At 49.8% G+C, this 19,198-nt stretch overlaps 1 protein-coding gene and 1 long non-coding RNA gene across 2 annotated transcripts in view; one reads left to right on the top strand and one right to left on the bottom strand.

Annotated features, from left to right (window-relative positions):
* Window positions 1-4,189: 4,189 nt before the first annotated feature.
* LOC114586409 (uncharacterized) lies at window positions 4,190-8,816 on the top strand. Its single transcript, XR_003704109.2, has 3 exons — window positions 4,190-4,312; window positions 5,065-5,136; window positions 8,721-8,816. It is a non-coding gene; the product is annotated as an uncharacterized LOC114586409 (long non-coding RNA).
* The window catches only part of TRIM46 (tripartite motif containing 46), a 24,666-nt gene continuing 11,441 nt past the window's right edge, over window positions 5,974-19,198 (bottom strand). Inside the window, exons 5-9 of the mRNA XM_077920026.1 lie at window positions 17,546-17,863; window positions 16,075-16,196; window positions 12,028-12,327; window positions 8,737-9,034; window positions 5,974-7,362 (exon numbers count right to left, since the gene is read on the bottom strand). Coding sequence (XP_077776152.1) covers window positions 6,987-7,362; window positions 8,737-9,034; window positions 12,028-12,327; window positions 16,075-16,196; window positions 17,546-17,863 — 1,414 coding nt within the window. The 3' untranslated portion in view covers window positions 5,974-6,986. The remainder of the gene's footprint in view (window positions 7,363-8,736; window positions 9,035-12,027; window positions 12,328-16,074; window positions 16,197-17,545; window positions 17,864-19,198) is intronic.

The raw sequence follows: 19,198 nt of genomic DNA, 5'->3' as shown, positions 1-19,198 counted from the left end.
AATGCTCAGGGTGGGAGGAAGCGAGATCCGGGGCTGGCTTGCTTTCGTTCCGCGGTTTCCCAAGGCAACAATGAAAGCAAACATTCCCCTTTTTTTTATTATGTAAGCAATGGGGGCGGGGGCAGCGGTTTGGCAATAGGAAAGTGTATTTGTGTAAAGTAAATAATAATGAACAATAGGGTTGCCAATTTGCTTATTTGGCATGAGCGCTGATGCATTAAATCGACCGGTGGTTGATTAGGGTCAAGGGGGAAAGCAAACAACTGACTTCTTGAATTCTTTGATGGGAAGGACTGCAGCTGAGCAGCGGAACATCTACTTGGCATGCAGACGGTCCCGGGTTCAAATCCTGACATATTGTGGCTAGGTATAAGGCAGCTTCCTGTTTCAGCCAGCCCTTTAATCCAGAGTCATGAGGACTAGAACCTGACTTTATTTCTCACTTTGCAGCTCAGTGGCAGAGAACCAGTTTTGCATGTAGCGAGTTCCAGGCTCAACCGCTGACATCCCCAGTTTTAAAAGGATAGGGCAGACTTCTTTCTGCCCATCACTCTGCAGAGGTGCTGCCAGTCAGAGTAAGCTATACTGGGTTTGATGGGCAATTGGTTAAACCTGGTACAAAGCAGCTGCCTAAGTTCTTCCCTCACCAACCTGGCCTTGATCTTGCTGTTAACGGAGTGACTGGAATAAAGCAGATGGGAGTCGAGAGAGAGAGAAACTGGATCACACTTTACTGAAGTAAAGTGAACAAAACAGTATATAAATATGCAGAAGGAGAGATCTTCTTTCTTAGGGTTCAGGCCTAGTCCAGGGCAGGGTTAGTAGCCAATCAGAACTCAAGCACTGCATTTAGGAAACACCTCCTCCTTCACCACCCCTCTTGGCTCACTGTCTTTCAACGGAATTAACCCTTTAGTTGCTAACCGCAGGATCCCTGCTGTTATATTCCCAACATCTGCAACCTTAGCGACAAGCCAATTAACAGGAAGGATTCAAAACCTGCGGGACCAGAGATTCTTAGAAGACTGGAGTAAAGATACGAACTATTTGAAAAGTAATTGTAATGAACAGATTACACTAGCAGGACTGCGAGAAGTTTTGTAAGGAGAACTATCTGAAATATGGCAAGAAAGACTATGAGGAGAATTATTAGTTAATGATAATTAAGAGTAATAGAGAAATTAAGAAATACAGAATAAGTGATAAAGTAGGGAAAACCATCAGAGGTGTTGACGGAAGTCTAAAACATTGTATAAAATAAGAAGTTACGTTATATGATTGTTGGCAATAATGTTAAAAAAAACAATAAATGTGTGTGTGTGTGTGTGTGTGTGTGTGTGTGTGTGTGTGTGTGTAAACAACCTTAGCAACAAGCCTTGCTGCACCCACTCAAGAATCAAACCAGCCACGAGTGCCTGCCTCTCTCGACACTCAAAAAAACATACAAACAGTTGAGGCACTCAACGCCAGGAAGATGAAGTGCACTCAAGTCATTCTTTTCAGCGATACCCTCTTGAAATCCTGTTCTTTTTTTTAATGTTTGCAAAATCAGGCTTCCCTGGTTTGTTTAATCCAGGCTGGGGAAGCTTTTTCGGTCCTTCTAATTCACTGTTGCTTACACTGACTGGCAGAGGCTCTCCTGGCTTTCGGGCAGGGAATATTCCCAGCTCTACCTGGAAATGCCATCGGGGATCCAAAATGGGACCTTCTGTATGCCAAGCAAGTGTCCTGCCACCGGGCTTCAGCCATCTCCCCAGAAATAAAGAGCCCAGCCCTCATGCCTGTTATGTACTGAAGTTGTTGATTGACTCCCCTCTCTGCCTGGTTCCGGTGGTAGAACGCATGGCGGGCAGCAATCTTGGACGGCTTGGGCGCGTAGTGGTTGCGGAGCTTCTCTTGAATCGTGTCCCACGGTGTTGCCTGGACTGCTACAGGCACAACCAATGCTCGGGCCGTCTCAAACACCTCAGGCCCACAGAGGCTGAGGAATAGGCCCCGCTTACGCTCCTGTGATACTTCTGTCAGCTTGTTGGCTTGGAGGTAGCAGTTGAACCGAGTGAGGTAGCAGTCCCATGATTCAGAGGCTGGCGCAAACGGCGGTAGAGGCATAAATGAAGCCATGGTTCCGATGCCGACGTGGAAGGCGATGGATGGAACACAGTGCTCTAGCCAGAACGGTCAGCTCTGAATTGGTTCTGTTCAGTGATTTCGCTCAGTGTTTCAGCTCAGTGATTCAGCTCCGCTCAGAGGGTGGCTGCATCTGGCTGTGCTCTGTTGTCCATCCATCCCACCTTCGTCGCCAGTGTTAAGTTGTGGGTGAACATATCAGACGACACAGCGATTCTTCAGACAGCTCTTGTTTGTTCACAGGCCAGAACAGAACTGAACTGAAGGGTTCAGCCAGCCTGCTTATATAGAGCTCCACTACAATGCAACAGTAACAACTTTCTGTAACTATCCAATCACTGAACGTCACTTTCAATCCCTTTTTGCATATGTGGACCAGAACTATCTACAGTATCCCCCTGCTGGCCCAGGGTGAGAACTTCAGTACATAACAATGCCCTTGGTCAAATGACTGGTTTTAAATAGGGCAATAAGGAATGTATGTCTAAAGTATAATACAAAAAATTATTAAGGAATTATAGACATTTATAGAATGTATATAGGGACGTGGGTGGCACTGTGGGTTAAACCACAGAGTCTAGGACTTGCTGATCAGAAGGTCGGCGGTTCGAATCCCAGCGACGGGGTGAGCTCCCATTGCTCGGTCCCTGCTCCTGCCAACCTAGCAGTTCGAAAGCACCTCAAAGTGCAAGTAGATAAATAGGTACCACTCCGGCAGGAAGGTAAATGGCATTTCCGTTCACTGTTCTGGTTCGCCAGAAGCAGCTTAGTCCTGCTGGCCACATGACCCAGAAGCTGTCTGTGGACAAATGCCGGCTCCCTCGGCCAATAAAGCAAGATGAGCGCCGCAACCCCAGAGTCGGTCACGACTGGACCTAATGGTCAGGGGTCCCTTTACCTTTACCTTACAGAATGTATATATAGTAATCACGCTTAAGTAAGAGCAATGTAGAGAAGCCAGAAGAGGGGTGGAGGGAAGTTAATTCGGATAAGATATAGATTGACAGGAGAATAATATTGTTAAGCTGTATTGTGTTTGAGATATTTGGAAAAAAAGTAATAAAAATTATTTGGGGGGGGGACAAACAGAAGGTCCCAAGTTCAATCGCTCGCATCTCCCGGTAGGGCTGGGGATTGATTGACCCCTTCATGAAACCCTGCAGAGCAGCAGCTGCCAGTTGGTGCAGACAATACTGAGCTAAGATAGACCCCAGAGGTCTGGCTGTGTAAGGCAGCTCCCTATTATATTAAAGCATTACACCTTGTGATCTAACCAAATGTTAACAAGAAACGTTATGAGTTTTATTTGAGTCCTGTGAGTGTCTTTAATTATGTACAGTTTTCTCTAAGTATACCATAAATTTGGACCATTCTTTTTTGGAATTTCTCATCATCCTGCTGTCGGATTCTTCCAGTTAGCCTTGCTATTTCTGCATACTCCAATACTTTCTGCTGCCATTCTTCAATTGTCGGAATATCCTGTTGTTTCCATCTCTGTGAGATGGTTGTGGCATACAGGAAAAATTTCTGATCTTGAACCTTGAGACCTTCTGCATGCAAAGCAGATGCTCTACCCTTGAACTACAGACTTTCCCCGCTACTACATCGGAGCATAAGGGATGCAGGTGGCGCTGTGGGTTAAACCACAGAGCCTAGGACTTGCTGATCAGAAGGTCGGCAGTTCGAATCCCCTTGACGGGGTGAGCTCCCGTTGCTCGGTCCCTGCTCCTGCCAACCTAGCAGTTCAAAAGCACGTCAAAGTGCAAGTAGATAAATAGGTACTGCTCCGGCGGGAAGGTAAACAGCGTTTCCGTGCGCTGCTCTGCTTCGCCAGAGTCCTGCTGGCCACATGACCCGGAAGCTGTACGCCGGCTCCCTCGGCCAGTAAAGCGAGATGAGCACTGCAACCCAAGTCGGCCACGACTGGACCTAATGGTCAGGGGTCCCTTTACCTTTACATCGGAACATGCTTGTTCATCAAAGGCAGAGGAACTTTTTCGGCACGAGAGCCATGTTGCAGCACGGACCACCTTCCTGGGGACATGTGTGGGCGGGGCCAGAGGCAAACAGAGGCGGAGCTTACCTTTCCGACAGGAAGATGCATTCCAGTAGGGCTGCCATACACCCAGAATACGACAGTCTGAAACAGTGGAAATCGCTGCAGTGTCCAGGAAAATCTTTTTGGGTGAATTTCCTTAAGAATAGCTCTAAAACTTCATTATTATTATTTTGAGATTTTTTTATTTTTTTAAAAAAAGCTAAGCAACTTTGGTTAAAACTTAAAAAAAAAGCTCTAAAACTTTTCACTTACTGTTATTGTTTTGCGTGTTATAATGATATGTATTACTGTGTTTTCTTCTTGCTCAGTGACCCTTGATGGTTGGTGGCTACCAGCAGGAGACAATCAATCAATCAATCAATCAATATTACTACTGCTACTACTACTACTACTGCTACTACTACTACTACTGCTGCTGCTACTACTACTGCTACTGCTACTACTAGACAGTAGGCTTTGTTCAGATCATGGATGAGGCAGACTCTAGCAAATGAAAGGGCATGCCATAATAATGGAGCCTAGCCCTTAAGATGTTACCAGACTTCCTTCTTTCGTTGTTGCATTTGCAAACAGAAAACACTGCAGAAATGCCATGACCTCTCTGCAACCCTCACTCTGCAGGTACGAGCCTGCAAAAGGCTGCCCTGTGGAAACGCCCTCAAGTCACAACAAAACTAGCAATTAATTATTGGCTGGAACAGCATAAACTTAAATATCTCTGTTCCTAGTGCTGCAGTGCCCTCTGCTGGCTATGGCCAGAACCAAACACCTGTTGAAAGAACTGAGCGGCCCAGGGACAGTTCTGAGGGCCGCATAGAGAGGCACAGAGGGCCTGAGGCTCTTGCTCCCTCCTAACTTACATGCCCTTTTATTCTCAGACATGTGCAGGAGAAGGACCCACTAGATCACGTCTGCATATGCCAGAAGGATCTGCCCATCTCTACCTAAAGGTAAAGGTAAAGGGACCCCTGACCATGAGGTCCAGTCGTGACCGACTCTGGGGTTGTGGCACTCATCTCGCTTTGCTGGCCGAGGGAGCCGGCGTACAGCTTCCGGGTCATGTGGCCAGCATGACTAAGCTGCTTCTGGCGAACCAGAGCAGCACACGGAAACGCCGTTTACCTTCCCGCTGGAGCGGTACCTATTTATCTACTTGCACTTTGACGTGCTTTCGAACTGCTAGGTGGCAGGAGCAGGGACCGAGCAACGGGAGCTCACCCCGTTGTGGGGATTCGAACTGCCGATGTTCTGATCGGCAAGTCCTAGGATCTGTGGTTTAACCCACAGCGCCACCCGCATCCCCACATCATCTCTACCTAGGCGGTCCTTAATGGTGGCTGAAAGTGACTCACCTTCCTTTGCTTTGGGGGGTGGGTAGCAGCTATCAGGGAGTGGGGGTGTCCTGCAGGGATGTCCGTTCTCCTCACACACTGACAAGCAAAAGAAAACCAGGCATTGCAACTTAGAATCATAGTGAATAATAGTGGAAACCGTAGTGTCATGTTCTGGGTGCGAAATGAGGCTTCCTTAGGGAACAGTGAGGAGATCTCAGGAGTGTTAAGGATCCATTTTAGGGATCTTCATGGAGAAGCATCATCCAGAAAACAAATGCAGTCAGTCAGAAGAGAGCCGGGTGCGATTCACCGTTCCATTTATTTATTTTTTTAATATCACAACAATCCTGAAGTGAACAGGCAGATCTACACTATAAAATCTTAAACCTGCACGAAAACAGTTTTGATTGCCTTAGTTCACCCCTGCCCACCCCCCTCTGTCCCACCCACCTCCCTTTCTCCCCCATGGAGGGGGACTCTCAATTCCTCCCCCCCCCAACAGGGGTGACTTATTCATCCCGTTGCCCTTTCACACCCTTTGCCAAAATTCCACGGTTTGCAAAACCCAAGACAGATTGGAAAAAACAGACTTTGACATCATGTAGACAAGATAAGAGATGGGACTCGATCCAAAAATGAGGAGGGCGAGGCACCTGTGAGGCCTTGCAAGACTTGCAAAGTTGGGGAAGGGGCTCTTTGGAAGGGGGGAGCTTTAAAAAACATTCAGTTCAAAATTGGAGTCAGACCAGGAGAGACGCGACAGGTGCCAATCACCCCGTCGCTGGTGGTGGGGTGTCGATGGAAAGATGTAGGGGGAAAGAGCACAGATGGATTACAGAGTTTAAAAAAGGGAGATTGTGTGTGGTTAAAAACATCCCTAATTCGTCCATGCATCAAACGAAACATCCTTACCTCCTCCACAGATGAAAATTCCTGCCCCACAGGGAGCTAGGTTCCTTCAGAGTCTTTGGGGCAAGCATCCCAACTGGGAGAGCGCCCCCCACCCCAAGGCACAAGGACACGGAGGGACCAGAAAAGATGTTGGGGCGTAGCGGGGTAGGAAAAACAAAGGACCTGATGAAACAGAAAGACATTCCCGCCCCCCACAAGCACACACAGTGCAGCCTATGGGGGCAGCACCCCGCTCTGTCCCGTCCCTGTCCCCCACAAAATTATCTCCACAGCAAACGTTCTACGAGGGGAGGTCTACGACAGGATCACGGTCTTTCGAAAGGCAGAGTCTCTTCTATCCGCTGGAAGGTCCATCAGCCCGCCAGGCGGGGCAAATCTCAGTATGGCCCGCGAGCGGAAGGGCGGCCATTTTGTTGTAGGCCCCGGGCATCCTCCGTCGCTTGCAACAGGCGCCCGGAGGCCTGTTTAGCGGGAGGGATGACTGTTCTCGTGCACCAGAGGCCGCCTCCCGCTCGGTTCCCGCCACCCTCGCGCCAAGAGATGCCAAGAGACGCTCAGTCCATCTTGGAGAAGCCGCCGATGGTGACCTTCCGCTCCTGTCGGTTGGCCACCAGCTCCTGGAGGTGCAGGGCGCCGCCGCCGATGAAGCAGAAGGCGGGGCAGACGGGTCCCGAGCAGTCGATGCCGCACTCCCAGAGGCTGCGGAAGGAGACGGCGTCAAAGAACGTCACCTTCCCCCGCTCATAGTCCAGGCAGATGCCCACACGGGGAGGCAGCGGCACAGTGCAGTTGCCGGGGTCCCGCGAGGTCAGCGCCACGCCGTGCGAGAGGAGGATCTTGCCCATGCCGATGGTCAGGAAGGCGAAAGGCGGTGCTGTGTCCAGGGTGGTATCCTCGGCGCCACTGTCATGGCCGCTGTCGGGGTCGTACCTGAGCCACGGGAAACGAGGAGGCAGGCCAGGGGGAAAGGAGGAGTTAGGCCTCAGAGCAACAAGTCTGACAGCACATGAGCCTAGGAAGCTGGCTCGCACCGCAGTCAAGGCCCCAGCCCCCTGGGAACCTTACCATGGGAGCTGGAGTCCAAGAACTACAGTTCCCACCAGCTCCGAGCCAGCCATAGCCGAGGTGTTTTCAGACTCCAGCTCCCATCAGCCCCCAGCCAGCCTGGGCCGAAATATAAGCCTTCGCAAGAAGCGACTGACGGTTAATCATCATCATCATTTATTTCTTATACGCTGCCCATCTGGCTGGGTTGCCAGTCAGATCAGACAGCTCCCAACAAAATATAAAGGGACAAAGCAAAAGTTTTAAAACTTCCTGAAAACAGGATTGCCTTCAGACAATTCTAAAAGTTGTACAGTTATTTATCTCCTTGAAGGAGTGTCTTCACCCTCATCGTTCAGTCCAGACAGTGAGATCTAGCTCTGAGGGCCTTCTGGCGGTTCCCTCCCTGTGAGAAGTGAAGTTACAGGGAACCAGGCAGAGGGCCTTCTCGCAGTGGCACCCACCCTGTGGAACGCCCTCCCACCAGATGTCAAGGAGATACAACTTTTAGAAGACATCTCAAGGCAGCCCTGTATATGGAAGGTTTTAATGTCTGAAGTTTTGCTGTGTTTTTATTATGCTGGAAGCCACCCAGAGTGGCTAGGGCAACCCAGTCAGATGGATGGGGGTACATCATCATCATCATCATCATCATTATTATTATTATTATTATTATTATTATTATTCCAACTGGAAGGGGCCTTAAGGATCATCTAGTCCAACCCCGTGCAATGCAGGACTACGCAGCTCTCCCATATGGGGATCGAACCTGCAACCTTGGCGTTATCAGCATCACGCTCTAACCAGCTGAGCTATTGCAATATAGCAGTATTTCTATTTATACCCTGATCAATAAGCTGCTCAATATTACAGTCAATATCCTAATCAATATCCCTTCTGCTATACACTTTGGTGGAGGTTTTTCTGTATACAGTGGTACCTCGGGTTACATACGCTTCAGGTTACATACGCTTCAGGTTACAGACTCCGCTAACCCATAAATAGTACCTCGGGTTAAGAACTTTGCTTCAGGATGAGAACAGAAATCGTGCTCCGGCGGCGTGGCGGCAGCGGGAGGCCCCATTAGCTAAAGTGGTGCTTCAGGTTAAGAACAGTTTCAGGTTAAGAACGGACCTCCAGAACAAATTAAGTACTTAAAACCCGAGGTACCACTGTATGTATAAACTTTATGAAATTAAAAAGACAATTTCCTTGAGAAAACCTGCCCCTCTTCCCCCCTCCAGAACAGCCGCTGCTCACCTGGGGCTCACCACATCCTGGGGTACCTGGAACCACTCTTGCAGCTTGCTCTCTAGCCCGACGCCCACCTTGACCAGGTAGGAGCTGGGGTCCACGCAGCAGGCCCAATAGCTGCGCCCCTGGGTGACGGCCACGTCCCCGATCACCAGGTCGATCGACAGGTGGCAGCTGGTCATCAGCCGCTCTGCGGCAAAGAGCATGGGCAGCCCCGGCACACTCCGGACGGCCCGCTGGTCCTTGCTGATCGCCAGGCGCTCCCGATTGAACCCCCACCGGTTGTCCAGGAAGAAGTTCAGCACTTGGGAGAAGGCGAAGGTGGGAGGCGGGCAGAAGGAAAAGGAGGAGAAAGAATCTTAACTAGGAAGAACCTGTTCCCCCCCCCCCCCCCAATAAAAGCTGCTGGGGTGTAGAAACTTTAGACACACTGACACTTTAAACAGCCATGATTCTCCCCCAAATAACTCTGGGAACTGTAGTTTGTCAAAGGTGCAAAAAGTCATTAAAGGTAAAGGTAAAGGTACCCCTGCCCGTACGGGCCAGTCTTGCCAGACTCTAGGGTTGTGCGCCCATCTCACTCAAGAGGCCGGGGGCCAGCGCTGTCCGGAGACACTTCCGGGTCACGTGGCCAGCGTGACAAAGCTGCATCTGGCGAGCCAGCGCAGCACACGGAAACGCCGTTTACCTTCCCGCCAGAGCGGTCCCTATTTATCTACTTGCACCCGGGGGTGCTTTCGAACTGCTAGGTTGGCAGGCGCTGGGACCGAGCAACGGGAGCGCACCCCGCCGCGGGGATTCGAACCGCCGACCTTTCGATCGGCAAGCCCTAGGCGCTGAGGCTTTTACCCACAGCGCCACCCGCGTCCCGATCGCCACCCGTGTCATTAGGAGGTCCCTATTCCCCATCACAGAGCTACAATTCCCAGAGTTCCTTAGGAAGAGGCACTGATTGTTAAACCACTCTGGGAATTTGTAGTCCTGGGAAGGGAATAAGGGTTCTCCTGACAACTCCTAGCACATTAAAATATTAAGAGTTCCCGGGATACTTTTTGGCTTTCTTTTTTTTTTTTTTTATTTCTTTTTATTAAGTTTCATATACATAGCCAAAAAGAAAAAATAAAGAAAAAACCAACATCTAATTAGTCGTTGCATAAACAGAATTCCAGGAATAAAAAAATAATAATAAAATAAACCATTTTCATTTCAATTATTGATCCTCTCCTTTGTTTCTTTATATCTTTCATGATCTAAGTCTCTCTTCATCCCCCTACCGACCTCCATCCCTCCTGCTTTCAGGCTTCTTGATATCTATGGTTTGCTTCTCCTGCAGCTTATACTTGTAACTAGCTTATACATCGTGAGATTTACATCAAACCCGCTATAGTCTTTAGGTTTCTATAGTTCCCTTCTATGTAGGTCATAAATTTGTTCCAGTCGTTCATAAACTTTGCATTCTTTTGGTTCCTAATTTTTTGTGTCAATTTTGCTAGATTAACGAATTCAAATAATTTTGTTTGCCACTCTCCAATTGATGGGGTGTTTTGACTCTTCCAATTTTGAGCAATTAACAATCTGGCAGCGGTCGTAGCATATTGAAATAAAACTTTATCCTCTTTCTTGATCTCATCTCCTACAATTCCTAGTAGGAATGCTTCCGGACGTTTAGGAAATGTATATTTAAATATATTTTTTTACTCATTATAGATAAGTTCCCAGTATTTCTTCATTTCTTCACATGTCCACCACATGTGAAAGAAATTGCCCTCCTTTATCTTACATTTCCAACAGTTCTTATTTCCTGTTTTGTACATTTTCCCCAGCTTTGCTGGGGTGATGTACCACCTATACATCACTTTTTGGCTTTCTAAAGTGGTCTGATGTTGCTTTAAACCTACAGTGCAGATGGGGCTCATTCATTCATTCATTTTAAAAAAATATTTGTATACCGCTACATCATTTAAAAATAGCCAAGCGGTTTACAGCAATAAAACCGTAAAACTGTGAACCACCCCGATGAAGGGCTGTATACAAATTCAATAAACAAGAACAATAAAACAAGAACCGTACAGGACAGTGGTATCTTGTTTCTTGAGCAGCTTAGTTGTTGAACAACTTGGAACCTGAATGCTGTAAACCCGGAAGAAAGTGTCCCGGTTTGCAAACTTGTTTTGGAAGCTGAACATGCTCCGATTTGAGTGCCACACTTTCTTTCTGAGTGCCACATGCTGAGGACTGTCTGCTTATGCTATTTATTTTGCGTTTTTGTGGCTTTTTTGTTTTGTTTTAGTGACTATGTGGAACCCAGTTCAGCTACTGATTGATTGATTTGACTGCGGAAATGGATAAAAGCTGCAAAGCCACTTTAGACAGTGCAGGTAAGGGGAAAAAATACATGTTCATTTTTATCATCTACAATACTGTTTCATTGATTTTACAGTACAGTGCATTGTTTATTGCTTTCATATTATGGATCAATGGTCTCGTTAGATAGTAAAATTCATGTTAAATTGCTGTTTTCGGGGTTGTTTTTAAAAGTCTGGAATGGATTAATCGGTTTTGCATTACTTCCTATGGGAAAGCGCACCTTGATTTTGGAACGCTTTGGTTTTGGAACGGACTTCCAGAACAGATTAAGTTTCAGAACCAAGGTAACAATATAAAACAATTAAAAGAGGTTTAGAACATTTTTCAAAAGTTTGAAACAGGCATGAATTAACCATTGGGGAAGGACGCATTCTTCGTTGCCTGCCTGGTGGGATAGGAAAGTTTTCGGCAGGCTTTTCAAAGAAGAAGAAGAAGAAGAGTTTGGATTTGATATCCCACTTTATCACTACCCAAAGGAGTCTCAAAGCGGCTAACATTCTCCTTTCCCTTCCTCCTCCAAAACAAACACTCTGTGAGGTGAGAGACTTCAAAGAAGTGTGACTGGCCCAAGGTCACCCAGCAGCTGCATGTGGAGGAGCGGAGACGCGAACCCGGTTCACCAGATTACGAGTCCACCGCTCTTAACAACTATGCTCTTAACCACTACACCATGCTGGCACAGAAGGTGTCTGCTGAATCTCTAGGGGCAGATAGTTCCACAGGACCGGGCCGGCGGCTCTAAAGGCTCAGTTTCTCGTCGTTGCCAACTCGGGAAAGGGCCAACGACACACCTGCAGATAATCTCGGTGATCGAGCTGATCCCCAAAGGTCCCCTGGACCCAAAGAACCTTGAAGTGGCTCAGTATTTCCAGGTAAACGTGCCCTGGTTGTCAGAAAGACAGACCGCCTATATTTTTAGGAGGGTCTTACCGGGCGCTGGCGGCGTGTGCAGGTAGATGTCCTCGCTGTAGTCTCCGAACCCGGCCTTGTTGTACCCCTTGACCCGCAGGACGTAGACGCAGTCGGTGTCCAGGTACTCCACCATGGCGCTGGTGCCACGCACCTCCTCGCGGCGCTGCCACAGCTTGAGGGCCTTCCCTTTGGGCTCGGCGCGCCGGAACTCCACCGTGTAGTGCCAGGCTGACGGCGAGTGCTGCGGCAGGCGCCAGCAAAGGAAGATCTGGTCGTAGGCGTAGGTGCGCTGCGTGTCGATCACGGGGGCCTCCGGCGCTGCAGTGGGGGGGAGAGAGAAAGAAGGAGGGAGAGGGGGCAAAGACAGGCGATGTCAGGCGCCGCCGCGGACAACAGGCGACGGGCGCTCTGCACGGACCGACAGACAACCGGCTACAGGCTAAGGGGGTTCCAGAAGGCGAAAAAATGGGGTGGGGGGGAGAGCTGTCGGGAAGACGGGGCAAGCTGCTGAGAGACTTCCGGGGAGCAGAAAGAGGCTGAGTGCGAGAGTCGGGGAGCAGGGTGGGAAGGGAAAGGGGGAAGAAAGAGAGGAGGAGAGGAAGAGCGGTGGCGTTGAGGCAGGAGGAAACAGACCATGGCTGGATAGACACGGAAGAGAAGGAGAGAGCTGAGGCGATGTGGTGGTGGCCTTGAGAGGGCCAGGACATCGATGGAGAGGGCTGGGGAGCCAGATATGAGTTTCCCCCACTCCTGCCGTAGGACCCAAAAACGAATAAAAGGGGAGAAAACAGCACTGAATGATTGCCGCAAGTCCCTTTGAGTTGCTTTCAGTAAAAAATGAAACGAATAATAAGTTTCATTCGGCTTGGGCAGTGAGGTCCAGCGCCGAGGGCCTTTTGGCGGCTCTCTCACTGTGATAAGTGAGGTTACAGGGAACCAGGCACAGGGCCTTCTCAGTAGTGGCACCCGCCCTGTGGAATACCCTCCCATCAGATGTCAAGGAGATAAACAACTGTCTGACTTTTAGAAGACATCCGAAGGCAGCCCTGTATAGGGAAGTTTTAAATGTTTGAAGTCTTACTGTATTTTAATTCGCCTGAAGCCGCCCAGCGTGGCCGAGGCAACCCTGTCAGATGGACGGCATATAAATTAAAATTATTATTTCTTGGTTGCATGGGGAAAGAGAAACGAACCCTTTTGGAAACAAAATATGCAACTTACACTGCAGTCCACTGCAGGAATTGTTCCCACTGCATTCAGTGGGGCCTAGAAAGGCAACGCGAGTTAATTAACCTCAGATATTTTGATCAGTTTGTTGGTTAAATTGGAAGAAGACTGTAATATTTTGCAGAGGAGGGAGGTGATTTTCAAAAACAAGATTCAGGCGGTCGTATCCAGTGACCAGTGTTAGGATGGACCATTGAAAAATGGATGGATATGACATTTGTTTCAATGCGTGTAAAAAAATCAGTTAGATGTAACCCGGGACCTCTAAAATGAAAAGGGTGAAGGAAGAAAGCCAGAGAATTAAAAGGGTATTATCCATGTTTTTGTTTGGGCACCAGGGAGTAAAGTTGCTTGAGAGTCCTGGCCCCTTCAACCCAGACCACTAATGGTCAAAAAATCAAAAGGTGTCTTCTTCTGAGAGCCCCACTTCACTCTGGGTGGCCCCAACCCAGAGTGATGCAGGATTACTTCAGCCCTGTCCAGGCAAACCCTGGATCAACCCCATTCGGTTCAGAATCTGGGATTTGTCTAACGCTGGTACACAGCCCTACACAACCTCAATTCTCCCCAGCTGGTGTTCAGAGGCCTAATGCCGCCCTTCGATGATTTTGCGGTTGATGTCCTCCAGAACACAACAGATCTCCGCAAGCTACAGGAAGTCTCTCTCCGATATGGAACCATCTCCCTCGGGAGGCGGTGGACCCTCCTTCCTTGGAGGTTTTTAAGCAGAAGTTGGATGGCCCTCTGTCATGGATGCTTTAGCTGAGATTCCTGCATTGCAGGGGTTTGGACTAGATGAAACATGGGGTCCCTTCCAACTCTACCCTTCTATGATTCAATGATATTTACACAGCTGAGGCAGCTCACCAACTCGCTCCTGGTATTTTGTCACCTCAGGCGACTGCCTGGATTGCTTCCCAGGAATAAGGGTGGCCCCCAGTTCAGACAGGACAGAAATGTTTAAACGAAAACTAGGGGTAGGCAACCCTCTAGGATTTTGATTCCCTGCAGCCCCATTGCCTCTGGGGCTGGTGGGACTTAGAATCCAGCAACCTTTGAAGGGGCTGAATTGTGGCCTAAACCCCTGAATTATACAATGGAGAGTTTTGGCAGAAGCCAAGATGCAGCGGTACCTCGGGTTACAGACGCTTCAGGTTACAGACTCAGCTAACCCAGAAATATTAACTCAGGTTAAGAACTTTGCTTCAGGATGAGGACAGAAATTGCGCGGCGGCAGAGGGAGGCCCCATTAGCTAAAGTGGTACCTCAGGTTAAGAACAGTTTCAGGTTAAGAACGGACCTCCGGAACGAATTAAGTACTTAACCCGAGGTACCACTGTTTTGGGAGAAAAGCTTTTGAGTTTTGAAAGAGCAGGGAAGAACTAAATTTAGTTGGGGGGCAAGGAAGGGGCAGTGAATTGAAGCACATAGGACCCCTAGAACTCTCTACGTCAAACCAGCACCCCTCTGTGTCATGCCTTGCGGAAGAAACTGAAACTATTTCATTGTCCCAACCGTGAACGCTTACAGTGGTACCTCAGGTTACATACTCTTCAGGTTACATATACTTCAGGTTACAGATTCCACTAACCCAGAAATAGTGCTTCAGGTTAAGAACTTTGCTTCAGGATGAGAACAGAAATCATGCTCCAGCGGCACGGCGGCAGCAGGAGGCCCCATTAGCTAAAGTGGTGCTTCAAGTTAAGAACAGTTTCAGGTTAGGAACGGACCTCCGGAACAAATTAAGTACTTAACCTGAGGTACCACTGTATTTGGACACCGTTGACAGCAAAACCTAAATCGAGAATCAGCGGTGAGCGGGAAGGAACCCTGCGACCGAGCAGTCTTTTTTTTTTTTTTTACTCTGCACGCGCTCAGAGGTGCTTGGCCCGGCCAGAGCATCTTGAGGACCCGAACCAAACCTAAGCCACACAGGGGGACGGGAGGATGCAGGCGAAGGATGCAGGATGGAGGCGCGAGGGCTGGCGATGGGGGCAGAGGGAGGAGAAAGAGAGAAGTGAGAGAGAGTGTCAGGCGGCTCAGGGAGGGCTGAGGTGGAGGGGGGGGTCGGCTGGGTGGGAGATGACTTGCCTCATTTTTTTACTTCGATGATGACTCAGCAGCAGCCAAAGCCTATAAACAAAGAGAGGTAAAGCAGGTCTGAGATGGGTCAACAGCCAGGCACGGGGCGGAAGTGGGCCGCTGGGGGGCGGGCGCTGCGCCTGGAAATTCGGGTGGGCTATGGATCATGGGATGCAGGGGTCGCAGGTCGGGGGGGGTGAGATGGAGCTGACCGGGGCCAAGAATCCCAGGGGCGGTCCAGAGGCGATGTGAGAGACAGGGAGGCGGGGGAATCGAACACCCACCCAGCCCACCTTGGGTCTGGAGGGGGATGCGTGAAGGGGGAATGGGGTGAAGTGGAATGGAAGAGGGGGGGAAACAGCCCCCATACTTACCCTCCGCGCCCAAGGGCCGTGATCTGTCAGATCGGCACCACACAAGCCACCTTCCCTCGGAGGATCACAGCGCAGGCCAAGCCCCACTGTTAGGGGGCAGCCTGAGGGCTCCTGGGAGGGGGTCACCCCTCACAGGCCCCAGGCAAGGGGGCGTTCGCTTGTCCTGCTACGATCAAAAACAAATCTGCGCCCGCTGCTTTTCACGCAAGAGTGGCGGTTCCTTCGGCAAACCGGACCGGGTGAGGATTTCCTCCGGCGGAAAGGGCACCGGCACGGAACGCGAGGGCAAGGGAAGGGTGCCACGACCCTGCTGCCCCATCCCTTCGAGGCCCGCTTCCTACCATGCCAAAGCCCCCTCAGCCGCTGCACGTCCCGTACGTACCTTTGATGAAGGTGAGGTCCGTGAGCAGCTTCAGCTCTCGGCTGACGTCCACCTGGAAGTGGCTGAAGGACGAACTGGCTGCCGGGCGGAAGACCTGGAGGGAGTCGGTCGCCCGGACGATCCTGCCGGTGGGGTGGGGGGTTTGGTGGAAGGAAAGAGGGGGTCAGGCAAAGAGGGACAGTTTCCCAAGGCAGATCCAAGGCCTGCTGTCCTGGCCAGCCTCGCGTCCTCTGGGTGCTGGGAGACGGAGCCCAACAGCACCCAGAGGGCAAAGGTCAGGTGAGGCTGAACTGCGGTAGAGATACACACTTCTCTTCAATATGTCTGTACTATTTTCATCGATTGTGCTCAGGGGTGATTCAGACGTGGGGAATATTGCATTAGTTTTCCTAACTACAGTGGTACCTCGGGTTACATGCGCTTCAGGTTACAGATTCCGCTAATCCAGAAATATTACCTCGGGTTAAGAACTTTGCTTCAGGATGAGAACAGAAATGGTGCGGCGGCAGCAGGAGGCCCCATTAGCTAAAGTGGTGCTTCAGGTTAAGAACGGTTTCAGGTTAAGAACAGACCTCCAAAACGAATTAAGTTCTTGACCCGAGGTACCACTGTACAATGTTTTTTTAATGTTCATTTTGCGCCCCAGTACCTGTTGCATAACAGAAGCACAGCTTTTTGACCAATGTACTGGCATGTTGGCTTGAATTTTTATTTACACCACTGGGCGGCCACATGACGAAACAACAAAAGGCATTGGGCCACGTTGCTATCCCTCAACACACAACAACACTCTCGTTCCGCACATGCCTGCTTCTGTTATTATTAAAGGCATTAAAAACTGCATTCCAGGCTGATTTTCCTACTCATATTGAAATACTGCCCCTCAATGAGGCCAAACTTTCATCAGTAAAACACCACACGCCCACATTCCACACTGCTTCACACATTAAACGCTCGCTTCCATCTAAGACTCAGAAAATGTTGTGACAGGAAATGCGGCCGCCATCAGGGGTAGCAACGGAACTGACAATTCACCGTGCTAGAGAAGAAACTAAAAATTTATTTTTTTTAGTTTCTTCTCCCGTTCGATTCACAAAATGTTTAGGGGTACGCGTACCCCTGCGTCCCCCCAGAAAAAAGCACCGGCATAATGAAGGAATACCGCCCCGCCGTAAAAAACCTCTCGAAAGCTGACACTTGTTGCTCGATTTTTCTACCAGAGCTAACTGCCAAACTTTCCAACGCCACATGGCGGCGGGTGCTCCTTCCAGAAACTTCCAGTGCTAGGTTTCTTACCTAGCTGCCGACAATAACTGACCAGTAAGACGTTAGGAGACACACATTTGTGTTACTTGCCAAGAAAAAGTTGAGGGAAGCAAGCTCCCGAGGATTTAGCTCTCTCCCACCACGGCACGAATGTCCCCGGGTGCCATTTTAAATTTGTTGCGTCCACACACACACACAAACACACCTGTTATGCAGCTGCTTGGCAGCCTGGACAAAGCAGGGTTGGTCCGTCTCCTTGAGCACCTCCTGGGTGTAGCCCACCATGCCGGAGTTCTCCATCATGGCACGGTGTTCGTGCAGCTGCGCCCGCAGGTTGGAGACGCGGTCCTGCCGGCACTCCTCAATGGCGTTGAGCAGCGACGACTGCTTCTCCTCCAAGAGGGCGCTCAGGCCGCGCATCAGCCGGGCCACTTCCTCCTTGGCCTGGGCACCATTCGCCTGCAGGGAGGCAAAACACGTGGGGACTGCGTTCAGGGAAGCAGGAGGGGATATACAGTGGTACCTCGGGTTACAAACACCTCGGGTTACAAACACTTCAGGTTACAGACTCCGCTAATCCAGAAATAGTACCTCGGGTTAAGAACTTTACCTCAGGATGAGAACAGAAATCATGCTCTGGTGGTGCAGTGGCAGCGGGAGGCCCCATTAGCTAAAGTGGTACCTCAGGTTAAGAACGGTTTCAGGTTAAGAACGGACCTCCGGGACGAATTAAGTTTGTGACCAGAGTACCACTATGTTGTTTATTAACATCCTTCCTAACTTACACTAGCAAGTTCCTTAACTTAGCAGAGTTTCGCATTCCCCTTTTAAACACATGGCAGGTAGCTGGTTGCATGCTTGTGTAAGCCTCTTACTATTAGGCTCCTGGCAAGTTCCCTTATATCCCTCTTAAAAGAATAAACACACCCCAATCTTGAGTAAAGCCGATAAAAGAAGTTTACTCACATTCAGTTCACAGTTGGATCTCTGAAGGCAGACTTAGTTACAAAGTATATACATGTGGATCTATCCCATATGGGGATAATCCCAGTGTCCTCTGTTAGCTGAGAACCAACAGAGCATATCTAACTAAAAAGCTGCTCCAACGACAGAGGAAGTCAAAGAGAGAGAGTGCCTTGTCCTTTTGTTACCTGGACAGGTGAGGTCACGCCCACCTCTAGTCACATGCAAAGGAAGTATGTCCCAGCCAGGAGGAAACAGGAAGTTTTCGACTGGCTGGGCCAAACATTCCTCCGCATGTCCACTCTAGGAAAACAAGGAATGTTGTACTTGACTGCCACTTATGTATCACATCCCACAAAACAGAGGACAAAAAGTGGCGGCGGCGGCAGCTCTCTGGATTGCAGAGGGGCACCTGTAGCTCTGCTTCTCGTTCAGCTTCTAGAAGGGACACCAAGTACAGGGGTCCCCAAACTAAGGGCTGCAGGCCGGATAAGGCCCGAGGGACTCATTTATCCAGCCTGAGGCGACCCCCGTCGCCCGCTCTTACCGGCACTGCGTGGTTGCCCACTTCCAGGTTGGAGGAGCACCAGAAATAGCTTGTGTGCATGCGCAAGCGTTATTTCCGGTCCACATCCGGGTTGGAGGAGGCCCGTGCACATGCACACAAGCTATATCCAGTGTTCCTCCGATCCGGAAGTGTGTCAGAAATAGCATGTGCATACGCATATGGGTACGCACTCCCCCGCCCTCCGGTCCACTGCGCGATCGGCACCGGAGACACCAGCCCAAGGCGCGGTAAGTTTGCTGACTCCTGACCAAGGATCATGCAGGAATCCCAGCTGAAGAATCCCTGACAGATGGTCATCCAGCCTCTCTTTAAAACCCTCCAGCGGAT

Source organism: Podarcis muralis, chromosome 16, assembly GCF_964188315.1.
Source record: "Podarcis muralis chromosome 16, rPodMur119.hap1.1, whole genome shotgun sequence".
Lineage (NCBI taxonomy): Eukaryota > Metazoa > Chordata > Lepidosauria > Squamata > Lacertidae > Podarcis > Podarcis muralis.
The sequence above is the reverse complement of the archived record's forward strand: the minus strand, read 5'-3'. Positions and strand labels throughout refer to the sequence as shown.